Genomic DNA, 25,610 nt, shown 5'->3' with positions numbered 1-25,610 from the left:
GGCGAGAATGCGGGGGGGGGGGGGGGGGGGGAAGGACTTAGGCTTGGGAACTTGGCAGGGCCACTGCTATAACAAACTTTAGGTGAGAGTGTAAACTGAGGGGGGAAAAATTAAATTGAGTCGCAAATTTAATACGTAAAATTCAGATTAAAAAAAATTGAAAATTTTTGAAAATAGGGCCGAAAATCTAAATTGGCGGCACAAAGGGGTGTGGGAGGGAAGACGAGAGAATCGCGAGAGAACCCGCCGGCTCACGGCCATGTCCGCCCGCTCGCGGAACGCCTCGGCGGAGGCGCGTGATCTGGTCTCCCGACACCGCGGCTCCTCGTAGAGAGAGGTAACAGTGTGTACAGCTGAGCGGACGGGTACAGTGGGCAGGCTTCTTGATCCTCCAGAAGAGCCCCGCCTATCCGGGCACGCACACGGTCTGCACAGCTGCAGAAGAAACCACTCGATTTGGAAACTGCTCCCGCTTCCAGAGTGGAGTCTGTTCATGAAAAGCATTTAAGAGTACGCTGAGGGCGGATGATTAGTACTGTTCTAATATTTCGTTTTAAACTGTATTTTTAGAGGAGTGAAAAATGGCTAAAACACGTTTCTTGGAAATATTTTTTTTAGGGCATTAACACTCAGTACAAATTCTCGAAAGCACTCATGGCACTTGCATTACACATAAATCTTCATTCAGGGCCGTAGCCAGGATTTTGCGAAAGGGGGGGAGGATCAAATTTGTTTTTTTGAGACCTGGCTTTTTAAAATAAAATTAAAAAAAAAAGAGAGTATCACACTAAGATTAATTTAATATTAATGAAATAAAAATTACTTTAAAAAACAAATAATTCGATAATTTGATTAAATATTTATAATTTTTAAATATATTGATATTGTATCAAGTTTTTTTAATGAAATCATCAGACAAGTAATAAATACATTAGTACACATTAAGGTCCTTAAAAACATTAATCACATGTGCAAGTTGTATTAAAAACATATTTACAGTAACAGCCTTCTATTTACTTTACGTGCCATAACACTTAACACATCGTCTGCTTTAAATGGTACAGGATAATGTATAGACATCTATGTATAGACATCTCTCTTTAGACATCTTATTCCTTAAGTAAGTTTTAATTCTTTATAGTGATTGAAATGATCTCTCACCTTCGCAGGCAGAGACCGGCAAAGTTGCCAAAACACACAGTAAATATTGAATAGTCGGATAAAAGTTTTGTCGCATGCATCTAAAATGGATATAATCTGAGATGGTAAGAGATATCTCTCGCTTGAATTCTATTTTTGACACCACAAATATACTCTGCTTCAAATGCATTTTGTGAAATTCTGTGTTCATAATAAACTTTCAGTCATTCCATAGTTTCAGTTGTATGTTCCAGTTTACAGTTTTTCGGAAGCAGCATATCAATGGCAGACAAGAACACTTTGTTTTGACTAAATTTCTGGTATAGATTCATAATGAGTCCATCTACAGAAGGAATGAAGACTGATCTTCTATAGTACTCGGGTGAATCATGTGGAAAGTTGTCCCTTTTTTTTTTTTTTTTTTACTTGTCTTGGAATATCAATCTGTGACTCTAAAACTGTTTCAGCGATAGCTACTGATTTCTGGAAGATCTTGTGAAATTCACTTTTATCTTGTTCGCCTGTGCGGAAGTCTTTGAGAATCTGTAAAATGTCTTCACTGAACTTAACTGCTGAAGATAGTTCATGTTGAGGATTTTGGAGGTATGTTGAAAGTTTTAATGTCAGACTGAAAAGATATTCACAAACTAGCACTGACACTAAGAAGTTTCCTATCTCCATAGCAGATAGAAGAGTTGAAGCAGTACTTGAAAATGACCGGTCCAGTTCTGAGAGATCTTGAAGACTTGGAACTATTGCAGGAAGAAGCTCAACAAATGTGTGATTTGGCGCTCAACAAATCTTGTTTCACAGACCGCCAACAATCTAGATTTCTTTGATTCTGGCAGAATCTTAGCAATTTTTTTCTTTTAAAAGGTTCCCTGCTTGAGCGTTGTGACTAAAGAACTTGGTTACTTCTTTTAAAACTCCAAGGCTGTTTGAGATTAATGGTATATTAAGTGATTCAGAGAGGACTAAATTCAGGCGATGACTTGAGCAATGGACATACATTGCTTTTGGATAGAGTTGGAGGATTCTTGTTTGAACACCTGTTTTACAACCACTCATTGTGGAAGCTCCATCATATCCTTGACAAATTAATTTGTCTGGGTCAATACCTAAACCACGACAAGACTCCAAAAATTTTTGAGTTACATTTTCTGAAGATAGATCTGTCAGTGGAAAAAAGTTACAAAATCTTCCCTGAGAGATGGATGGCCATCAGTTGTTATATACCTAATTCACAGTGAGAACTTCGCTTGACCCGAGGCATCCAGTGTTTCATCCTCAATAATGGAGAAACATTCAGCATTGTTGATATTTTTTGCTAATATTTCTTGAATAAGATTCCCACAAATACCTATTATCTCATTTTAAATTTCTGGGCTGAAGTAGGATGCATTTCTGGAGCCATGAAGCATATGATTATTTAGTTTTTCGTCAATACTTGCTCGGTATCTAATGAGAGCCCTAAACTTTCCATCATTTTTTTTTTTTTTTCCGGGATTTTCAAGAGTGTTAGGACCACTGTCATCATCCCCTCGAAGAGGCAGCTCATTTTCGCCACAGAAAATTATTGTTTCAATAATGGGTAGTATAGCAGCCCTATTCTCTTCTCGCTCTTTCATCCTCTTACTGCTTAAAATAGTTGCCACATCCTGAAGTTTGACGTCACTTAAAAACGTTTTCGGCAGAAACTGTGGCTAACATGTGGTAACTAGTCTTTGAATGATTCTGAAACTTTTCCAATGCATCCTTCCATTTTCTAAAAAGGTTGGCCTACTAATGAGGCATTTCGTACAGAAAACTCATCATTCCCTACACAATCTGATGCAAAAAGAACACAGTATTTACAATACGCTCCATCTTTTACCTTAGAATATGCAAGCCATCCCCATCTTTGAAGCCAACTGTGCTGGAATTTCAGATATTTCTTTTTGAACAGAGTTGAAGGAAACTTGAATGATAATTCTGGGACAAAAAGGTCCTTTAATACATCGTGTAAGTTTTCTACAGTGATTCTGATGACTGGAGTAGAAGAGTGAAAGATATTTTCAGAAATGACTCCTATATCAACTTTAGAGACACTGACTTGTATCGATGGATTTCTGTTGGTGTTGCTTTCTCCTTGTTCAAGAGATGTGTGAGATGAACTGCAGGAATAATGTTGACTTGCATCTTGTGTAATGTAGGCCCTATATTGTTGAGACTCGACAATCTTGCTTGGTCCAGCAAGTGGTGGGTCGAGATGACAGCCGGCACTGCTCCGGGATTGTTCTTTGTTTTCATTAGTCTGAAATTCAACCCCGTCATGACGAAAATGGCTTTTAGCGAGGACAGCAGCCAGTGATCAAATGAGAGAAACTACATTATTAATAACCTGTAAAATTTCCCGACCTCTACCTTTAGTGCACAGGTGTACGTTATTAATTTAAATTTTAATTAAACTGTCTGCATACAAAAAATCAAGTCAATCGGTCACTCCGTTGAAGCGTGAAAGACGGACAAACAAACCAATAAACCTACAAACTTACTTTCGGATTTATAATATGTGCATGGGTTTAACAAATAAAATAATATCTTATAACATCCAACTTACCTGAGGAGAGTCAGCTTCTGTTTTTCTTTTTCTTCCGCGTCACGAACTTGTCTATGTTTGTCAGACGTGTGAATGCGACTGACTGAGGAAATTTGTCCGTACAAGTGCGCGATCTGATAATAAAAATAGAATACGTGGGAACAAAATACTGCCGTCTTTGAAATCTGAGATCGAGGAAAGTTGAATAAAAGAAGGGCAGAAAGACACTAAGGAAGCCCAGTATGGATAACAATAATCCTTCACAAACTTTATAACTGTAACCTAAGCTAATCAACTTATTTTCTTCGGGTTTAGCTTTTTTTTTTTTTTTTCGGGAACCGGGAAGGGGGGGAGGTCTGGAGCCCCCGGACCCCACCCCGCTGGCTAAGTCCCTGCTTCATTTCTACGCCATATAAAGTTATAGTTAACGCTCAGATGTCATAGTTTCCCTAAGCACACCGAGAAGACTGCGCGCCAGTCCATAGCATTGCGCTTGAAGGAGATACATCCCGCCTCACCAACACAAACACACCCCTGACTAGGCGGAAGTTCGAGTTTTCTAAATTATTTTGCTTCTAATATTTATGGTTATTGCGCATGATTTTAATTAAACTTATAATACTACTAGAATTAATTGTTTGTGATATTTTCTATTAAACAATACTTTGTATAATGGTTTTTGTTAATTTAAGAATAATTAATACGTCAGTTATAGCATGTACTGAAAGCATGAAAGAATGTGGTATACATAGATTAACCGTTCGTATGTAGCCTTCATATCTATTTATTTTTAGTACTCATTCATTAATTCAATAAAGATAAGGTTTTACTAAAACTGTAGAAATCAGATTTTTTCAAGGTTTTCGTAAATCCTAATTTTTATTGATAGGCTATAATTAATAATATGGTAAAAATTAATTGCTGAAGACGAAGGTTATATACGAACGGTTAATCCAAAACTGTAAACTAGATTATTTTTGCTTTCAGTACATGGTAGGACTTATAAGATAATTTGCTTTAAGCTCATAAAAAAGGCCTTGTTTAACAGAAAGACCTCTTATAAACAGTGAAATGTGGTAATGTTAGGCAATGTTGTGAGGAAAGCGCCCCCTGACCCACAGCCGAGCGCCCCCGCGAGGACCCGCGAGGCCGAGGGCGAGACGCGCTCCGAGCCGGAGCTGGTGGTGCTGCGGCCCGTGGCGCCGCCCAGGGTCAAGAAGCTGTCGGCGGGGGCCGGCGAGGACCCCAGCACCCTGTCCCCGGCCTCGTCGGCGCGCGCGCTGCTCGACCCGCTCCGCTTCGGCGACCAGCTGGCCAACTGCGGTGAGCCGCGCACTCGTCTCCTGCCTCTGTCCTTCTGTACTACATCACCCACATCCTCTCCTGTTCTGGGTGAGACGGACTGGAGGACCTGTGACGGGTGTAAGCGCCAGTACAGCGGGTCGGTGCTGGCTGGGGGTTTGGTCAGCCGAAGGTTCAGCACGCTTCCCACATAGTGACACTTAACATAAAGGATGTCCCCAGCGCCTGACTGGTGGCGCCAGTTCCCGATCTCCTAAAAATATCCTGTCAGTTAGAAAGACAGTTGTTGCTGCTTAGTTCTACCTGATGGTGCAAATACTGGGGTCTAGGTCTGTTAATCACAGTGGGCGCCGATAGCCCGATAACATGTCTAACAACTTCAACAACTGCTATCGCTTGGAGCAAGCTCGGGAGGTTCCCCAGCCCTGAGAAGAGCTGACGCGGTGAGCGTGGACAGCTAGGAGATGTTGGGTAGGCCTCCACCGGACCTCGGGTTCCCTGGGTGACTGAGGAGTCCCGGAATGAAGTTGTACATCGGGGTAGGCACAAGAAACACTGATAAGGACCAAGAGCTAAAGACATGGCCAACTGTCTGGTTGGCTGAGGGCGCAGGGGGTTCCTGGTGGTGGCGATGCTAGGATGGGTAGTCTCAGCCTCTCGTCATAGCAAGGGCTCTAACGGCTTTCCCGATTGTGTGAACGGCGTATCTGTTGCTTCGTCCAAGGGCGCAAGGTTTGTGGCTAGGAGCGCTGGGTTAGCAAATAAAAGTGGTATTTTTGTGGTTGGCAGTATTACTTAGCAAATATCGGTGATGCTTTGCAAGGGACAGTTGCGAAATGGATACCACCGGTACTGTTTTTCAGGACTTTACATTTTCAGACAAGTCACGTGACACAGTCTTTAAGGTGGGATGACTTTGTACAGTCATGGGCCATTTACTTCTGAAGGAGCTAATACTTGTAGGGGGTCTTCGAGTGGTGCCTGGGAGGGGTACGAACAGCCCCCCCCCCCCCCCCAAGAAGACAATTAGAAACATTAACTCATTAAAAAGTTTTTAAGCCAACTTGGATTTTTTAAATTTTGATAGTGGTTTTGTTGATTTATCTTAATGAATTTTCGTATACTTTTGTGTTAAGTTATACTCGGGTTAGTTTCATAACTACATAAGATCAAAGTTCAGTGAAACTGCTTCACTTTATGAGGCAATAACATATTTTAAAACTTTTTTCCATTTGAAATCATGAAAACTCAAATTAAATCGATAGGTATTGCTTGACTAGCACTTTAAATTACATTAATTTCTTAATTTCCCACATTTTCCACCAAAAACTAGACAAATAAGTAAAACAAACATGCTGGCGGCGCGGGTTCTGAAAACATCCACTAGACTTCATGCCTGCGCATACCCCTGTGATGTCATCAACAGTAGGCCATAAATACAGTTACAACATGAAACAACGTACAAGAAGCTCATTTTCTTTAAACACACTGAACTTTCTTTTGATATGAATTTTTGTTTGCTTATAGCTAACTATGTTTTAAACAAGGTATTCCATATATAATTTATTTATACTATGGGTGTTCTGTTATGAAAATAAATTTTATGAAATTAAAATAACAGTATTGTAAATACATACACAACATATAAATATAAGTTAGAGAGTTTTTCGGTACCTATCTATATATATACATATAAAACGAAGTCGGGTTAGTTACACCATTTATAACTCAAGAACGGCTGGACCGATTTTAATGTTTTATGATTTTTTGAATTCATCTACGCCCTGGATAGCAGAATAAATATTAAAATATTGATAAAATTAAAAAAAGAAATAATTTTTAAATAAATAAGGTTTGGAACTCCGCCATATTCCGCAATTGACAGCTCATGTCACGCAGGTTGGCCATAGACATACAAAGTTACAGACATACAAACTGTGAGTGTTATTTCTCTATGTCCGCTAAGCAATTGCCGCGAAGCTATTCTAACGAATAAAGTAGAGAGAGTAAGAAAAACTATAGCTCTAAACCGTTTGTCGTCGCCATGTTTGGGACAATTGTTTTTACACATTTTGTGGTTTATTGTTTACTTTTATCATTAAAATTAATTAAATTTCTTGAAATTTCATGAAAGTGAAAGGAAATAATTTCATGGTCAACAACAGTTGGATTATTCCATATTCGCCACTTCTTTCCAAAAACATTCAAGACACATTGCAACGTTGAGTATTGCAATTCGGTGAAGTTTATCAAATCCATCACGAAAGGCAGCTTTATGGCTGTTTTTGGCAACCAAACATCCAATACCAACGATGAAATTACGCGCTATCAAGTTGGTCGATATGTGAACTGCAATGAGGCGATTTGGCGTAGATTTTCATTCTCTATTCACAAACGCCATCCCCCTGTTGAACATTTGGCGTTGCATCTAGAGAATGGTCAACGAGTTTATTTCACCGCGTAGAATTTTGCTCAACATGCTGAATCACCTCCAGCGACAACATTGACCAGTTTCTTTGCGATTTGTCAAAGCGATCCGTTTGCACGAACGTTGCTTTACTCGGAGATGCCACGTTATTACAATTGGAACGCTTCATCGAAGAAATTTCAACGTCGGAAGCAAGGCGATGTGATTCCTGTTCATCCGGGTGTGCGTTATACTGATGCTCTTGGTTTTATTTACACAGTTCATCCGAAGAATGATGAATGCTTCTATTTTCGGTTGTTGCTGGTAAATGTTCGTAGGCCAGCGTAATTTTAATCACTACGAACTGTTAATGGTATAGTATGCACAACATTTCGTGCTGCATGTAAAGAGCTCAGTTTGATTGAAAACGATACTCATTGGGTCACAACAATCGCTAAAGCAATTATTACAGCATCTCTAAGTCAGATATGCACATTATTTGCTATCATCATTTTGATATGCTTCCCATCGAATCCACGTGACCTGTGGAACAAATAAAAGGATAATATGTCAGATGATATTTTACATCGAATTCGTGTAAGTTCAAGAAATGAGGTGAATGAGGAGTTACATAACCAGGCTTTGCTCTTGATCGAAGACATGTGTTACCTCATGTGCGGCAGTTTGTTATTCATGTTCGGAATGCCAGCGCCAGATCGTGTAATGAATGACGCATTTAATCGAGAGTTGGAAAGTGAATGTGAACATGATTGACATTAATTAGACCAATCAGTTCAAACAAATGTACACCTGTTGAACCCCTAACAGAAGAAAGTGTATGATACATTAATGAAGGCAATTTATGACGGAAATGGTGCTTATTTTTCCTAAATGTCCCCGGTGGAACTGGGAAGACATTCCTCATGACCTTGATTTTGACCATTGTTCGTGCGAGATTCGACATTGCAGTAGCAGTTGCTTTTTCTGGAATAGCGGCCACATTGTTGTAAGGATACCGTACGGCTCATTCAGCATTAAAATTGTCGTTAAACCTTCAAAATACTGAACAACTGACTTGTAACATTGCGAAACACTCCGCAATGACCAAAGTTTTAGTAGTATCTAAAATCATCATCTGTAACGAATGCACAATGGCGCACAAACGCACATTGGAAGCACTTGACCGAACATTGAAAGATCCGCGGAATGACTCGAGATGTTTTGGAGGCACAATGATTTTACTGTCTGGCGATTTCCGCCAAACACTGCCATTCATTCCAAGATCGACATCTGCCGATGAAATAAACGCTTGCCTCAAATCATAAAATCTGTGCCGCTATGTGAAGAAACTTCAGCTGGCAGCAAACATGAGAGTTACATTGCTGAAAGATCTATTTGCTGAAGATTTATCCAAGCAATTGCTATCGATAATGGTAGTGTTCCTGTCTACGAAACGAGCGGATTGATTTCTTTTCCTCCGAATTTTTGCAATTTCGTCTCATCGAAAGATGAGCTAATCAACAAAGTGTTCCCGAACATCATTGCTAACCACAAAAATAACAATTGGTTGAGTGAGCGAGCAATTTTGGCGGCTAAGAACAAAGATGTGGATGATTTAAACTTCGTAAATCAGAATCAAATCGTTGGTACTCGGCATTCATTCAAATCTATTGACTGTGTAACAAACGAAGACGAAGCCACCAACTATCCAACTGAATTTTTAAACTTCTTGTATGTGCCTGGCTTACTACCACACAATTTACAACTGAAGGTTGGCTCGGTAGTCATCATGCTTCGAAATATAAACCAACCAAAACTATGCAATTGAACGCGTTTAGTGATAAGAAAACTGATGATTAATGTGATTCACGCGATGATACTCAAAGGAAAATTCAAAGATGTGGAAGTTCTCATTCCGAGGATTCCGATGATCCCAACCGATATGCCCTTTGAGTTTAAACAAATTCCATTTCCGATTCGTCTTGCATTCACCATGAGATTAACAAATCACAAGGCCAATAATTAAGTTTTTTGTGGTCTGAATTTAGAAAATGCATGTTTTTCTCATGGTACGTGGCATGTTCACGTGTCGGCAAACCAGCCGCTTTATTTGTTCTTGCGCCTGATAACAAAACGAAAAATTTTGTATATCACAAAGTGCTTCACTGAAGAGAATCAACCCGAGTGCAACCCATGCAGCAAAATACATAGCTTCATTAAAGCAAACGTCTTGCTGACACGCTATTGAAATACTTGATATTTGTACTTTTATTGAATTTTTAGTATTCATTTTATTACATTAATAAAATCCTAAATTAAGTTTAGCTAAAAGTTAACACGAAATTCATTGACTGTAAGGCGGTACTAAGTTCGCCGGGTCAGCTAATAAATTCATAAATTTGTATATTAGCTCAAAAAAAATGACATTTATTGGCGCTATACATGAAAATAATTTAATTTACAGTTCTTTGATAATTTAATAATTTCATAGAAACAAAACTATTTTTAAAATTCAATTTCTTCATTTAATACAACAATTTTAAACAATATGTCATTCTTTGAAGTTAGAAAATCTTACACTGTAACAATTCATTTTTGTTCACAATAAACTGAAAATAAATCCTTTGAAATCTTTAAGTTAAACGGTAATCACTTTCACAATCCTATCAATGCAGCTCATATCAAAGTAGCTTGGAATGTCAGGAAAAAAATTATTATTAACATTTAAGTGGACAGCATTTTGAGTCATCGTTGATAATATTTCGAAGGTATTTATTCTAAAATATTATAAAATAAATAAAACACTATGTATTGCCACGTTTTCCTACCATTATTTACTTCATCAAAATTACATAATATACACAACAAACCCATATATCGCAAAAGTCTTTCAGAATAAAATCAAAATACATTTCACCACAATTAAAAAATACAGTCAGCATTATAGGCATGCTCCGTGACTGGAAACAAGAAAATACCACCAAACTGTCTTTAATGTTAACAACTTTCTCTACTTTCCCCTCGCCACTTACATCTATCCTCTTCTTGCAGTAATTTTTCAAAAGTGTGTTTGTGGAAGCCCACACCAACATTTTCAAAACATCATCGGGCAAATGATTATTTGGACATTTATTCCAATTTACAAGTCTTGTTGGGACAATTCACTTACAGTAAAACTTGTAACAATTTTTCTTTGATTAGTGCAAGCTAAATACTCTTTTTCGTGTCCTGACCCTTCAAGTTTGTTTACAATAATATAATTGTAAACAACTCGATTCATAACAACTGTTTGTGGATACAGAAGTCCGCCTCTATCCAAGTTTTTAATGAGGCCATAGCTGTTTTCGTTTCCCACTGACCTATCAAGTGTCAGGTATTCCTTCCATCAATCACACTTAAGTCTTCTTCACACAGCACGCGTACACTACCCAGCCAAATATGTTATCACTGGTAAATATTTTTCGATGCCACCTATGTCTGTTTCTGTTAATGTTATACCAATGAAATAATTTTGTGGCACCACACATGTGACATTTAGAGCAGTAAAAAGTCCCATACAGTTTTATCATCAATAATTTGAATAACCAATTTTTTTCAAAGTTAATGACAACTGCATTAAATTAGAAATACTTTTTTCATCTCAAATACTTGGCGAATCGTTATGTGGTATTGAGAACCAGTGTTTTCTAATCTTATATTACTTTCCTCAAAATTCTTTGCAGAACATCACCTGTTAACGAACTGACTGACAATATGTGAACAACATCGTTGCAAGGTGATAGAATATCTTTAAAAGATTTGTGCAATGGGAGTGCATGACTTGATGTAAGTTTTTGGACATACGCCATTGCTAAGAACTTTTTCTGTTGAAGAAAAACTAATAAATAAAATAAATAAATAAAAATAAAAATAAAAATACTCAAAAAAAGATACAAAAAACACACAAAATTAAGCAAACAATTGCTGTTGTCAACAAGGATATGAACACCACAAAATATTCCGAAACAAAACACTCAAATCCACAGAAACTGAGAAACCTGCAGGAACCCTAGTTATTCCATATGTTCAAGGGCTTTCAGAAAAAATAAGACGCCTAGGAAATAAATATGGACTTCAAACAGCATTCCGTTCTAAATCTACTATTAAAAGTATTGTTACCAAGGTGAAACCAGCCACAGAAAAATTACAAACTCACAACTGTGTGTATCAAATCCCCTGTGAATGTGGCCACATGTACATAGGTGAAACTGGCAGAGCTCTATCCACCCGAATCAAAGAACACAAAAACAACTGCAAGAAGGGTGAAACCCTAAAATCCAGACTTGCTGAACATACATGGGAAAATAGCCACAAAATTCTCTGGGAAGACTCCACACCACTCATACAGGAATCCGATAAAATAAAAAGGAAAATCAAAGAATCAGCCTTCATTATTAGCAATAAAAATATTTTCAGCCAGCAGAGCATTGAATTAAAAAATATGTGGATCCCTTTGATAAAGAGAGAAACATCCCTGCAGCACAAAACAATAGCCAATACTCAACCCACCATAACCAATCCGCTTTAACTACATGGTGCACAGCCAATGGGGAGACAGCTCGTCTGTCATTGGCTGAGCAAGATGTAGCCCTTTCTCTGATAAATACCCTCATTTTCCAGCCCCTTCTCAGTCGCACCTGTGTTTCCGTACCATGTGCGTCTCTGCCTGAGGACGGGAGCAGATAGCAGTTCCCGAAACGTCGCTTGTTTCTGTTTAGGTAAAACTATTGTATTTGTTTGTTTTTTCGTTTTGTCATGTTTTTTTGTCTCGCTTCAACTGTTGTGCTGAATTATTTTGGGTTTCAATATTTTTGTGTTGTCATCATATGTGGGCTGACCATATTCCTGTTTCGGAATATTTTGTGGTGTTCATATCCTTGTTGACAACAGCAATTGTTTGCTTAATTTTGTGTGTTTTTTGTATCTTTTTTTGAGTATTTTTATTTTTATTTTTATTTATTTATTTTATTTATTAGTTTTTCTTCAACAGAAAAAGTTCTTAGCAATGGCGTATGTCCAAAAACTTACATCAAGTCGTGATAGAATACTTTGAATCATAAATGTGTGAGCACTTGAAGCTAGCTTCTCATCATCAAAAGATGAGCCAACAATATTACCACCTTTATAATCTAAGTATTGTGTGATATGTATTTCATCAACCATCATAGTGACTTAGCGTTCGTGGGGTTTCAGTTCGATTGCTCTTTTCCTCATGTATTGCAGAAAGTTGTCTAGATTTTAAGTCTCGGGCCTTTTGCTTAACGATGAAGAAATTTTTTGAAAGGTACTCGGATGAGGAAAAATTATAATATACTGTATCTTTAAAAAATTTGTACGCGCACGGGGAAATAAAAGACACAGTGATGCGAACACAAAATCATCAGGTATGTATCTCAGGTGTTTTGAGTTTTCCATTATCCTCTGTTGGGATGTTTCTTAAAGAAGTCAAAAATTTTTGTAATTTCCTGTATAAACTTTCAGTACTTGGCTCGTAACTTGGATCTCAAAAAGTGTCAGAGTGAAGCGATTAAATACACTGTAAAATCAAAGATATTTCATTTATATCTAGGGATGACCCCTACATGTAACCATTACCTTAAGATCAGTATTTACGACAACTGAGTAACGTAACTCAGGCACTGTAGGAACATTTATACTATTGAAATAACTTACACAGTCCTCTTTGACTATTTTGTCCCAAAATGATGATACGTTAATCACTGCAGTTCAAAAACTGACCAAAATTTGAGAACCTGTGTTTCACATACATTTTCGCTGATTCAACACTGGCCGCGATTGCACGCCCTACAGCTTCATTTTCCAACTTTTTTTTTGCCCGGGTGGTTCACGGCTAACTCGTTTTATTGTAAGCGTAAAATATATTACGTTGGTTTATTTGAATAATTATCTGACATCGAAGCAGGTCATGAGGTTCGGATAAGACTGGTCTTTATGTCTGCCATTGTTCATGACCCGGTCTCGCGGTCCGAAAACGCTTGGTATATATGTATGGATGACTTTGTAAATGAATGTTTTAGAGGTTATTCTAAGTATCGATAAACTAGACTTTCATGTTAGGCTTATCGACTACGTATTTAATTCGTCGGACAGGTATAATATTGCCTTGAGTAGTGTTTCGTGGAGTGAATAAATACTTAATAAACTCCACGAAAGGTAATGGAAAACAGAATATTAAAATTATTTAATATTTAGTTACACTTATCGCTGGTCCAGAATCAAACCGAGGACAGGAATCTATCAATTCAGTATGTAAATTATTGAGTTATTTTTTCAATGAATTTTGTAATTTTTCACGAATTCCTAGATCAATAAATACAAATTTTCAAGAAAGCGGTCATAATAGCTTATTGGAGGCTGGTACAATATAAAGGACTTTAAGCCTCTTTTATGATTTAGAACATGATTTATTGAAATTATTATTTTTACATAATTTTTTTTCCGTATCGACCAGGGATCGAATTAACGACAGGAATCGGTCGAATCAATAAGTATATTAATTGAAATTTTTTTAATGAATGTGGAATTTTCCCCGAATTTCTAGCAAAATAATTACTAATTTCCAAGATGGCGGCCCAAATGACAATATAGCGGGTGCCTCCGTAATAATAAATGATTACTGCACTCTAGCGCGTAAAACCTAAACTAGCATGGTGGTGTCATGCTCCAGCATACGAATACAATATGATATCATAGTAGCTGATGATATAAACCTTGGTATTGATGGTGGGAGGTTAGTCTGCAGGTGGCTTCCGTGGAGGGAGGATCTGTCAACGGTTTTTTATTTTTGATCGTACCTGGTTTGAACCGAGGACTTCAGGGTGTAAGTGCGTTTTTAAAAGGTATTTTAATAAAATGTGATTAATAAAATTTTATTATAATTTTTGAATTTCCATTCCAAATTTCTAGCATAAAAATTATGGTTTTTCAAGATCGCGGCCGTAACGAAAAGTGCATCGATCTAGAATATAATATGGTGGACATAACGTAAAGTGTAATGTTAACATCATTCTTATTCAAGTTGGCGGACGTAATGTAATAAGCAAAGATCCTAGAATATGAGATGGCGGGGCGTTACGATATGTGCACAGTGTTTTTTGAAGACTTTAATAAAATTTTATTACTAATTTTTTATGAATAATAAAAAATCATTAAAATCGGATAATAAATAAAAATCCAGATGGTGTCCATAACGATATAATTACAACAGTGGTGTCATAATTCAAATTGTCGAATGTGGCGTAAGACATTTTTATTACATTTCATTGGGAATTTTTTAAATATATTAATAAATTACTGGTTTACTATCGCCAAAAATCGAACCGAGGACCGAAATCGTTTAAGTTACTTAACATTTCAAGAAAGCAAATTAAAAAATATTTTTTGGAATTTTTTCGGAGTTTCTAGCATTTAAATTACGGTTTTTTCAAGATAGCGGCTGTAACGATAATTGCAGCAGTTACGTCCAGGGGTGCAACAACTAAATTTCCAAAGGGGGGCAATATACTTTTTTATAAAGAATCATCGATCCCCCCTATTGAAGCGGGGGGTCCGGGGGTCCTCCCCAGGGAAAATTTGTATTTCAAGGTGGAAAATGGTGCTATTTACGCAGTTTTATTATCTAAAAATTTATTACACAGCACTTTCTTGGCCACGTTTGCCCCCACTTCAAGGTTTCAGAGAGGAAGGGGGGGCAAAATACCATTGCCTCCCCCCCCCCCTTTTGTTGCGCCCTTGGTTACGTCTTAATACAAGATGGAGGTTCTGTCTCGAACAGGTGATGCTATTATTACTTCAAAAAATAATTACAAGTCCGAATATGTGTGTTATTTTTATATATTCCTTAATTAATTCTCATTCTGGTAAATGTCTCGATGGCCGAGCGGTCAAAGGTATATGTTTTCAGAGCTACGATGGTTTGAATCACAGCGCTTCCAATGTATTTTGCATATAGAATTATATTTAATATGTCGATAAGGACCATATTAGCTCTGGTAGGTAATGGAACATCGACCTTATGTGATGAGACAAAGCGTCGCTGGCTCTCTCTAGGAACAAACAGCAGAAACAAAGTCGACGGTATCCAAGATGGTGCCTCCTGCTGAACAGAAAAAATCAATTGTGTGGTTGTGACAAAAATTTCATCATAAGTCAGTGGGGTGCTCGATTTAAAGATGTGCCGATCCAATATGGCCATCAAGGTCAAGGTCATCCAAGATGGCCGCCGTGACATCACAATCCAAGACTGCGGAAAACACCACAACACCACATCCTGAAGCATGGCGCCGGAGGAACTATAATATACTACTCTCATGCCTGTCCAAATACACAGTCTCGCGCCACTCAGTCGCACTCACACGGTCCCGTCTTCGGCTTCAGGAGGTCACGCCATTTTTTTAAATGTTGTAATCAGCTCGGCAAGGGATATGATTCCCACAACTTTAGTGATTAGCATTTAGTCAGTCCATGTAGGTCTACCTCGTAGGAGTAGACATGTTTTGTTCATCATAATTTATTAATTTATTTTTTTTTAATCATAGAAACGTCCGCGACAACCGCGGGTTCGCGAGCTCTGCTCCCGGGCAGATCCTGGAAGCTATCTCCCTGTATGGTGAGTTTTGACAACCTTTACTCCCCGACCATCATCGTGATTAGAAGGCATTTTCTGCCTATTTTGCCAACTGTCTGTGAACCAGTCCTGAACATATGTGTTTCTGATCTGTTCACAGACAGGGTCCAAGGAACGGACAGATTCCAAGGAACGGACAAGTTTCCAAGGAACGGATAAGTTTCCAAGGACCAGATCAGTTTCCAAGGGCCAGATGCTGAACTGACCACTCCACATTCGAGTCCTTCCTCCATCAATGGGGACGACTAAGGCGCCCGGACGCCTCGTTAGCAGCATAACTTTGGCCAGCCATCGTCCAACTTCCAGTTCTTCAGTTTTTTAGATTTTTAGAATAACTTTAAGCCACGACGTTGAAAGGATATGAACATAAAATGTTTTTATTCAGGACTTTAGTCACTCCAAGTGTGCCTATTGTAAAAGGAACTTAACCTGTTTATTGTTGCGAATTTTATTTAAATTGTGTTAATGATCAATGAAATAGTATAATAAGGTCCGGCCCATTCTTTTAATAATGTAATTTTAAATCCTTGTTTATATATATATATATATATATATATATATATATATATATTTATTAATCAATTTATAAAATATCATCTTACTGTGAAAATAATCAAAAGTATAATTTAAAATTTTTTATATTATTACACTACGATATTACAGTATGCCAGTTTAGCGCCCTCTCGAAATGCGGCGCCCGGGGCACAAGCTCTGCTTATGTCCCTGCCAGACCATGCAGTGAAGCTGGCGGTTATGGACATACTGTATTTATGCCCCATTTCGGAACATCAGTATGCATTTTTAATGTGTAACGTTTTAGCTCTCGGTATACAGCATTTGATCGGAGTAATTTCGTGAATGCGACGGAAGACAAGGAACGGAAATGTGTAACAACCACGGTGCTGCTATCTGTGGCGGATGGCGAGAACCAAAGTTCACAGAGACAAAGGGAAACGTTATAGTATTAACAGTTTAATGAAATCTAACAATATGGGCAGCATTTTAATAAAATTTCTTGTAAGTCAGGTCCAAAGCTGTCGTTTAATTTTTTTTTTCAATTCATTTTAGAATTTATAGAAGCCGTTTCATTATACAGTTTTAAATGTTGGTTTGCTAATCAAATGATTCAATAGTTGACGTAGCTGCTCTGGCAGCGAATTCTATAGTGGCGAATGTGTAAACTAATTGTTTTTCGTGTCCATAAATTTAGTTTAAAACACAATTTGCGTACATTTATCATGCTTGGCATTATTTCAAACAATTTGCGTTATATTAGTGTCCGAATTTCGCACTCTAAGTTTATTTGCGACATGAGAATTTGCTCGTTACCGAAGTTAGATATGATATAATCACAGACGAGTACTGAAAGACTCGCTCACAATTTTTTATTCCGTATGATAGCTCAGGGGTGGATCCAGACATTTTGTTAGAGAAGGGTTGGAGCGAGGCACAATAAGTATGTTACATGTTCTTACATTTTGTTCCTTGTATGTGTAGGTTATTTTATGTATGTGTATATATATATATATATATATATATATATATATATATATATATCAGTCACCGATGGAATTAAATTTTTTCGTTTTTTTTCTCAGTTAACAAATTTATTAACATATACTATAACACAGCAAAATTATTTGGCAAAACATACGATAATTCTCTTGGGGGAGGGGGGGGGGGGCAAATTAAGGGATCCTATTCCCTTTTAGGATTCGTCTCTGACACAGTTTAGGAGCATTTTGGAGATGTTGCTATATCAAACTGATTGTATACTTTAATTAAATTAAATAAACTATTAGAAGTAGTAATCGTATCACCATGTTGGCGCGAGTGTGAAATATGTGAATGGTGTAGGTGTCTAAATTAAAAAGGTGAAAATTACAGGTGTTTAAATATATTTTAGAGGTTACATTTGTCCTTTCCCTATGTGTTGTGAGCGAATCACCACATGATCCCAAACAGCATTTCGACTTGTTGTGAACTTTCTGATTCGAATCAGACTTAGGCAGTTGACGCCGGTTACAACACTGAAAAATGTAAACAAATTAGCAATAGGCAAGACGTGGGCCTTTTTCACCAATATTTATATTAATGGCGCTTTACCGGTCTTAAATCTCCAAAATTTCGCTAATCATCTTAACTTTCTATGAAAAAAGGACATTTGGTTTTAGACAAGATTATATTGGGTCGGAATTGCAATACCCCGTCTCTTCATTTCGGCCGGTGTCTGTCCACCGATCACGTGACCTGCAGCAATCAGAGGGCCCGAAAAATTTAATCCATGTGTCCGTCAGAAGTCTAGCAAACTCACACTTATGACGGACAGACAGAGGACGGTTGTTTAAACTCACATTCGAAAAAAAAATCTTGACTCTTAATTTCATTCGAGGATTTACCCGAGGAAAGCCACATTAATAGCAAACAACATCGGTATAAGTCTTTGAGAGAAAAACATGGGTTTTTGTCAGCACTTATTCGGGAAAACATTTTGTAAATCGCTTGGCTAGCTTCACGGAGCTGACGAACGAAAGAGTGACGGACGGACGTCGGATGGAAGCGACGGTCTGTAAAACCCCAGCTTATTCAACATGGTTGCAGTCCATTTGTTGATTGAGAATTTTGGTGCTTACACTTCACTCCAATAGGCTATATATAGCATCCACTGTTACTGGACTGATAAGTTACAAATATTCACACAGTTATGTGTACATGAACTTTTTTTTTTTTTTTGCTAAATAATGTCTCCAGACACAACGTGGTGACGTCTCCGAGACTCGAGCTACCGGGTTCGAATCCCAAGCAAGTCATGAATTTTGGCAAGATGGGAAGTATTTAAATAAAATTCCTGTCGAAAAGTTTGATTTGCAACATGCACAACATGAGAACACATGAATTTGCTCGTTACCGAGATTAGATGTTAACACATCACTGGCGAGTACTTGAAATAATCGCTCACAGTTTTTTTTTTCATTCAATTTTTATTTCATTCATTTTGTAAGCAACAAAAACCTTGTCATCTCACCCTGCATCTCCTCTTCCCCAGATACCGGCTCGCTGTTTAACCGTTAAGATGATTTGAGCTCGATCTTAAGTTCGTAAAAATAAACTTAACACATTCCTTGTAATTACAGATCCGAACGCCGACCTTTCCAAGTTCACGATCGAGCCATTAAAGGCAATCGACAAGGAATACAATGATATCTGCAGCACTACAGCCATGAAGGTTCTCGAAGTCATTAAAATTATTCCAGGGAATGTTGAAGTCTACGCCAATGAAGAGGTCACGAATTTCATTAAAACAGGTCAGTATAAAGTGAGCCAAATATGCTATTTAATCCGTTAAATAACTTATATTTCACATCACAAATATACACTTAAATTCCTGACATCATTAACTAATAAGTATAAAATAGATAAGAAACTCTACCTCTCCATGTCCAAGATTCTTTGCACTTAGTCATCGACTTTTGGTACATTATTAACAGAGTCCTATCAAATATCCCAACACTTTAATGATAAGCTAAGTTTGTAAATGAAATACCTAAACTTATGCTGTGTCGCTGTGACCAGGCTTCCACGCAGCCGGACGGTTCCGAGCGGAATACTGTGGGCAAAATTTAAGGTGGGGGTGCCTCAAAGAAGGAACTCAGCAGTGTGTCTGTCTTACTACACAGCTCTCACTAGCCTTACAAGCAACAGTGACGATACGTACAGTACTCTCGGCTTCGCTTCACTCGCCAGTATTACCAGTAAACCACGTCCGATCAAAGTTAAGCGTGTCACATGCTCGGACCACGAGGAACTTGAGCTTCTAGAAGCTCCCACAGTTCCAGCGGCACACACGCAGATCCATCCATCCACTTGTACAACACGTTGAGTGAAGTAAACTTGTTTATGTACACGGCCGCTGATACATCAGTACTTCGACGTCAGCACATATGTCAACAATGTCTGCACGAACATTTTCTACGCATCAGCAAGCCTACTTCGTGTATGGCATCCCAAAAGAATCATACAAACACACTCCCTACAATTAAGATTCAAAAGTTGATATTTAAGTAAATAAAATTACACAAGCTTTAGACAATTTATGTCATATCCATCTTAATTTATCATATCCCATCTGCTCGTCTCCGGATTCTAGTGTTGCGTTCCGGACACAACACCTACTACAGATTCATGTATTAGATCGGAGTCTGATCAGTTGTTTTAAGCTCATCAAACCAAATTATCGTTCGTTTTCCATTAATTGATTGCATGCATCATCGTGGAACACGCTACAGTGACATTTCATACTGAGCTTCCAAAGCCCTGAGAGTATAACCGACCGCACATTGAAGGAATTTATTTAAAAAAATACATATCATCCCCCATTATTTCTGTATCGCACATCTTGCCCGACTTTGACAACCGACGGCGTATTTCACAAGAGAAAGATGAATGGTCATCAGCTGTGGTTGTTCAACCGTAACTACTTGACTATACAGACTGATAAAGAGACAAACAAACACAAAATATAACTTAGTTTTCCAATAAACTTACATCACAACAATCATTAATGTATTATTTCATCAGAGTGTTACTGAAGACTGTTATATCATGTGAATTTGTAACATATTTAACCTCAAAATCTGTATAGGAGGCTTACAAAAGGTAAACAAGCTGTTCCTCTTGTTCCTTGGCACTGGGGACGAGCGTCGACCCCAACGGCTGGCCTTCACGCGACGGCTTCGACGTCGGTAGGCTGACGGTTCGCGTTCGTCGCGTCGTGCTGGAATCACAGCGGCGTGACGCCAAGGATGCTATGCGACAGAAAATATCGCGTTAATGTGAACATGCGGTTTTCACCCATGCGACAAACAATTATTAAATAAAAAATAATTCTTGTCATTACGCACGTAATGCGTGTAGGTTTTTATTAAATCGACATGTTTAAGAGAAATATGTTTTGTATATATTTAATAGTCAGTTGGATAAATCACCTGTGCATGAACACACTTCAGAGCTTGAACAGATAAAAATAGTAAACAAGAACTTGAAAATACACGAAAAATAATTTTATAACCAATCTACCAGTATGGCCATATTCTGAAAATAAAGTTCTGACGCTCTTTACAGCAACGTTGTGCCCACGACGCGATGGAAATAGAAAATATTTATATTAAGGAAATCTGTCGCGTCCGCCATTTATGTCACACTGACGTCATTGATGTGTCGTACGTGATTGGTTAGAAAAATTTTCGCATCTAACACATTGCGTCCGTCGCACTATTGTGGTTCTAGCATGTTGACAAAACAACGTCGCTGCTCTTCTGCATCTTTGATAAGCACTGCGTTTTTTTCTATTTACATTTCCCGTACGCTAAAGTTGCGCTCCTGACAATACATCTCCGCCAGAGAATTTTCCTGCTTACGTCTTGACGCACAGTTGCAAAGTTGCCGTGAATTATAGTAAAATATGTACCACATTTATTAAAACAATCTAGCTGTTTTATAGTTAGTATGCGGTGATTGTTCCAATCATCCCTGTAAATTAATAATAACATATAAACCCACTACTGAAAACGATGTAGTTGACATGTAATGGTGTTCAAATATAAGATTTTACAAAAAGTAGATCATCTTGCGAGACTTACAGCATTTCATTTAAAACGCACAAGAATATAATTTATGAAATATCAAATAATCCGAGCTCGATAACCGTAAATCTCAGAATTTTAAAGGACTGAATTCTCCGCTCATCTTAACATCCCCTTTTGAATAGCAAGAGTAGCAACTTGGCGCATCCTTGACTAGCTGTAAAAACTTCATATCGTAAATGATCTACTCAACAGAATAACATTTTACAAAAATTCCATAAAATGATTTACCGGAATATGAGATGATTGTTTTCTCTCTCTCTCTCTCTCTCTCTCTCTCTCTCTCTCTCTCTCTCTCTCTCGGCGCAAACAATCGCTGTTTCCGAATAGTAGGGATATATACTTTTCCAATACAGCTTTAACTGAAGGATCTTTCAATACTTTCAGTCACAATTTGTCAATTCCTAAGATGTAACTAATTTCAATATTTTATCGTAACTAAACTATTTTTGTGGAAATTATACACTTTAATTATAATATCAATATATTGTTACGATTTACTAAAATTAAATAATAGATCGTCGTGTGGGAAACTACCGGGTTAGTAAATGGATAGCCCAATTAAATATTTTACTACACAGTTTTATTTATTGTCAAAATTTACGTCACTAACAAATAATCTTTTAAAAGTGCCTAATAAATAATAACACTTACAAAATGTTGCTTCCCCAGTCACTCGTTTTTACACACCGCACACGTCGCTGGCCCGCACCTCTGGCGCAACTCTCGCCGCAGCACCCCTCGTGGACCTCCGTCGCAGGACTCCATCGCCACACTCTGCCGCCGCCGTCGCACTTCCCTTCGCGGAGGTTCCGCTCGACGCTTCGCTCGGAACTTAGATCGGGACTCTCTCGCCCTGTAACTCCGCCGCGCCCACGACACTATCGCCCGAAACTGAACTCACCACCCTGGAATCTTCGTCCAGGGACTTCGCCGCTTCACCGCACGCGCGGCACTATCGCCCGAAAACTCCGCCGCGGGAAAACTCTCGACTCAACTCTTCACTCAAATTACTGCGGACGCCAGCGTCCTGGGCTTATATAGGCCCAGGCGCCCATCTATAATTAACGAGCGCGGCTGGGGCCAGTCGCGTCATTCCGTGCCGACCCGACGGCATAAATCTCTCGAAAGACGTCGGCAGCTCGCATGGCGGCGCGCGGAACTCCACAGCTGTCAGGTGTCAAGTGTCAGATTAACAGCGAAGGGAAGGAGGGGGAAAGCGGCGACCCTTGCAATCTACTAGGCACGCGCGGCATGTCCCACGTGGCGGCGGCTATGTGACGTCAATGGCCGTGCGGGGCCACCAGCTAGCTCTACACCTGCGCGCCGCGGCCCTGCTTACGTTTCGTAACAATATAATTATTTTATAATTAAACAATTAAAATAAAATTTATTTTTTCATAGCCATAAAGTATGATGTCCACTAGAATGCAGCTACACCTTAACCCACACATTCAATGTTTGATGAACTCCATTTATCATTGAGAGATAAATTGTCTCTTCAGTGGACGAATTGACGTAAAGGGTTCATTTAAATGCTGCATTAAGAGAGAAAATAGCCATGAAACGACATCAGAATGTTTTGGTTGGCTAAGTAGCAGAATATGGTTACATTTCTACTAAAAGATAGCGCCACAGGCCCCTCAAAGGCCACAAATATTCATTAAAGGACGCGAGTGGCTTTTGTCCTTTTACGAGAGCTGCATCGGCGATTCTGTAAGGACACATCAAACTATTCGGGATGTCAAACAAAGTGGCTGAAGTTTTTTAAGGAGCACTTTTCAATAAATCTGTAGACTATATGGCCATTGAGGGAGGTATTTTGAAACTGTATACATCCTTTTCTTTGTGCTGACATGTCGGTTTTAATTTTTGGATGTTTTTATATAATTTTTAGAAATTAAACTTAATACAAAACTTCCTTTATTAAAATATGAAATGATGGAAATATTTTTATTTTTTTAGAGGAGTAATTAAAAGTTATATACTAGTGTTGTAAGTTACTGTGGTACATTTTTCTCGTTGTTTCAGATGCCAGCGAAATTCACCAACGCATGGCTAGAAACCATCACAAATTTGAATGTGTGCTGCAGTTTATAGAGCGTTTACATGCACACAACAGTGAACTGTTTGAAAAAAACAAAGAGAAAATATATCTCTTAGACCAAGAAAATGTTAGTCTGAAAAGTGTGAGAGATTCATTAGAAAATAAAATAAAAGAGTACGAAACGAAGTGTAACGAGATGAGCCAAATTCTTAAAACCGAGGTAGAAAAGTTTGAAAGACTTCAGGCTGAAAAGGTATGCTTTAAGTGTTTACGCACATGTTTTTTTTTTTTGCTTACTAAGGTTATAATGTGTCAGTGATAGTTCATATGACTTGATCTAAGACAGCTTTGTTAGGCTATGTGGGAAGACATGAATCCCTAGTGATATCCCTTACTAATCCATTTCATTTCACGGGGTGAAGAACCACTGGTGCGTATTCCCAGTGAACGGTGTTGATAGCTGGTTGTCTTGGTTCGCGCCTTGACTCTAGCGTAAATCAAGTGCCTTGCAGGATGCCAGGCAGCCACTTGAGCAAGTACGCTAGGAACCAATGCCGGACAGATCTATCCTAGCAACACAGACGAGAGAACGAAAATTATGAACACACATTCTGCGATAAAAGACACAGTAAGCAACGTAGATGTGTGATTACGAACCAAAACATTTTTCATTGTTGATGACGTTGTGACGGTATGAACCGTAATCTTTGAGTATGAACACACGTTTCGTACGGTAGCAATGTAATTTAACAATAATGTGTGTGAAATTTTAGTGGCACGATTTTCTTTTAACATAGCTAGATGTGTTAGGAGCCAAACCTATTTACAATGAAGTTTAACGTAAAAAAAATATTTGAGATTAGGAGCTGATTGTTACCACAGTACTTATATCCATGGTGTTATGCTTGATATAGCAAAACACAGGTATTTCAACATTGACAACACAATTTTTTTTACTCCATGTTTAAATGAAATAATTATTGAACAAAGAGAGTTTTAAATGCTTGAAAAAAAAACTAAATCTAAAAATAAATATTTATATATCACCGAAAAAAATTTTTAACGCATACATTGAATATTCAGTGCTTGCTTTCATTTGACGTCACTGAATTTTACCGTGGCTCACAAGTCCCGCGGAGCATAACGAAACACGCACCGCATGTTGGTTAGTAATCACTGTGTTTCGGTAGAGCGTGTCTGCTTGAGTGTTCGTAAAACCCACCTCCACACGATGCCCATTTTCTGCTATAACTTCTGTTATACCCATGGGTATAAAAATGTGCATAAAAGTTTATATAGCAGAAGAAAAGAAATAATTCTTAACTCCAAGAATGATAACACAAAACCAGCCAACGCAGTTGCCGACCAAAGCAAGTAAGCGGAGGGATAAACATGTCAGTATATTATGTGTCATCACTACATAGTGTCATGACAAGATAAAATTTATGTATATTATCAATTATTTAAATAATTAAACTAATTGATAAAGTAAATAAACAGAATAAGTATTGAAACCGTAAAAAAAAGTAGTAAGATAATCCCTATTGCTCTCACTATTGTGGTCCGTGTCACCATTAATTATCATTGGGTTTGACTTTAATAATTATTCCACGCGGAACTATGAATTGTAACGGGATACCGTGTGTTTTTATTCCAATATATGGCTACCTCTGTTCCAAAATTCATCAAAATCGGCTGTGAAGAAGTAATCGATTAACAAACATCCAGTCAATAAAATTTCACATTTACATATTGGTGGGACTGTACGGATAATATATCTGCTCAAAAACTGTGGTTGACAAAATAAA

General features: G+C 38.1%; 1 protein-coding gene across 1 annotated transcript in view; it reads left to right on the top strand.

Annotated features, from left to right (window-relative positions):
* Nucleotides 1-25,610, top strand: part of LOC134535123 (GRIP and coiled-coil domain-containing protein 2-like) — a 197,824-nt gene that overhangs the window by 40,387 nt on the left and 131,827 nt on the right. The window contains exons 5-7 of the mRNA XM_063374105.1: nucleotides 4,840-5,041; nucleotides 19,248-19,418; nucleotides 23,787-24,055. Coding sequence (XP_063230175.1) covers nucleotides 4,840-5,041; nucleotides 19,248-19,418; nucleotides 23,787-24,055 — 642 coding nt within the window. The remainder of the gene's footprint in view (nucleotides 1-4,839; nucleotides 5,042-19,247; nucleotides 19,419-23,786; nucleotides 24,056-25,610) is intronic.

Source organism: Bacillus rossius, chromosome 1 (assembly GCF_032445375.1).
Source record: "Bacillus rossius redtenbacheri isolate Brsri chromosome 1, Brsri_v3, whole genome shotgun sequence".
Classification (NCBI taxonomy): Eukaryota; Metazoa; Arthropoda; class Insecta; order Phasmatodea; family Bacillidae; genus Bacillus; species Bacillus rossius.
Note: the sequence above shows the minus strand (reverse complement) of the source record. Positions and strands in the feature narration are given on the sequence as shown.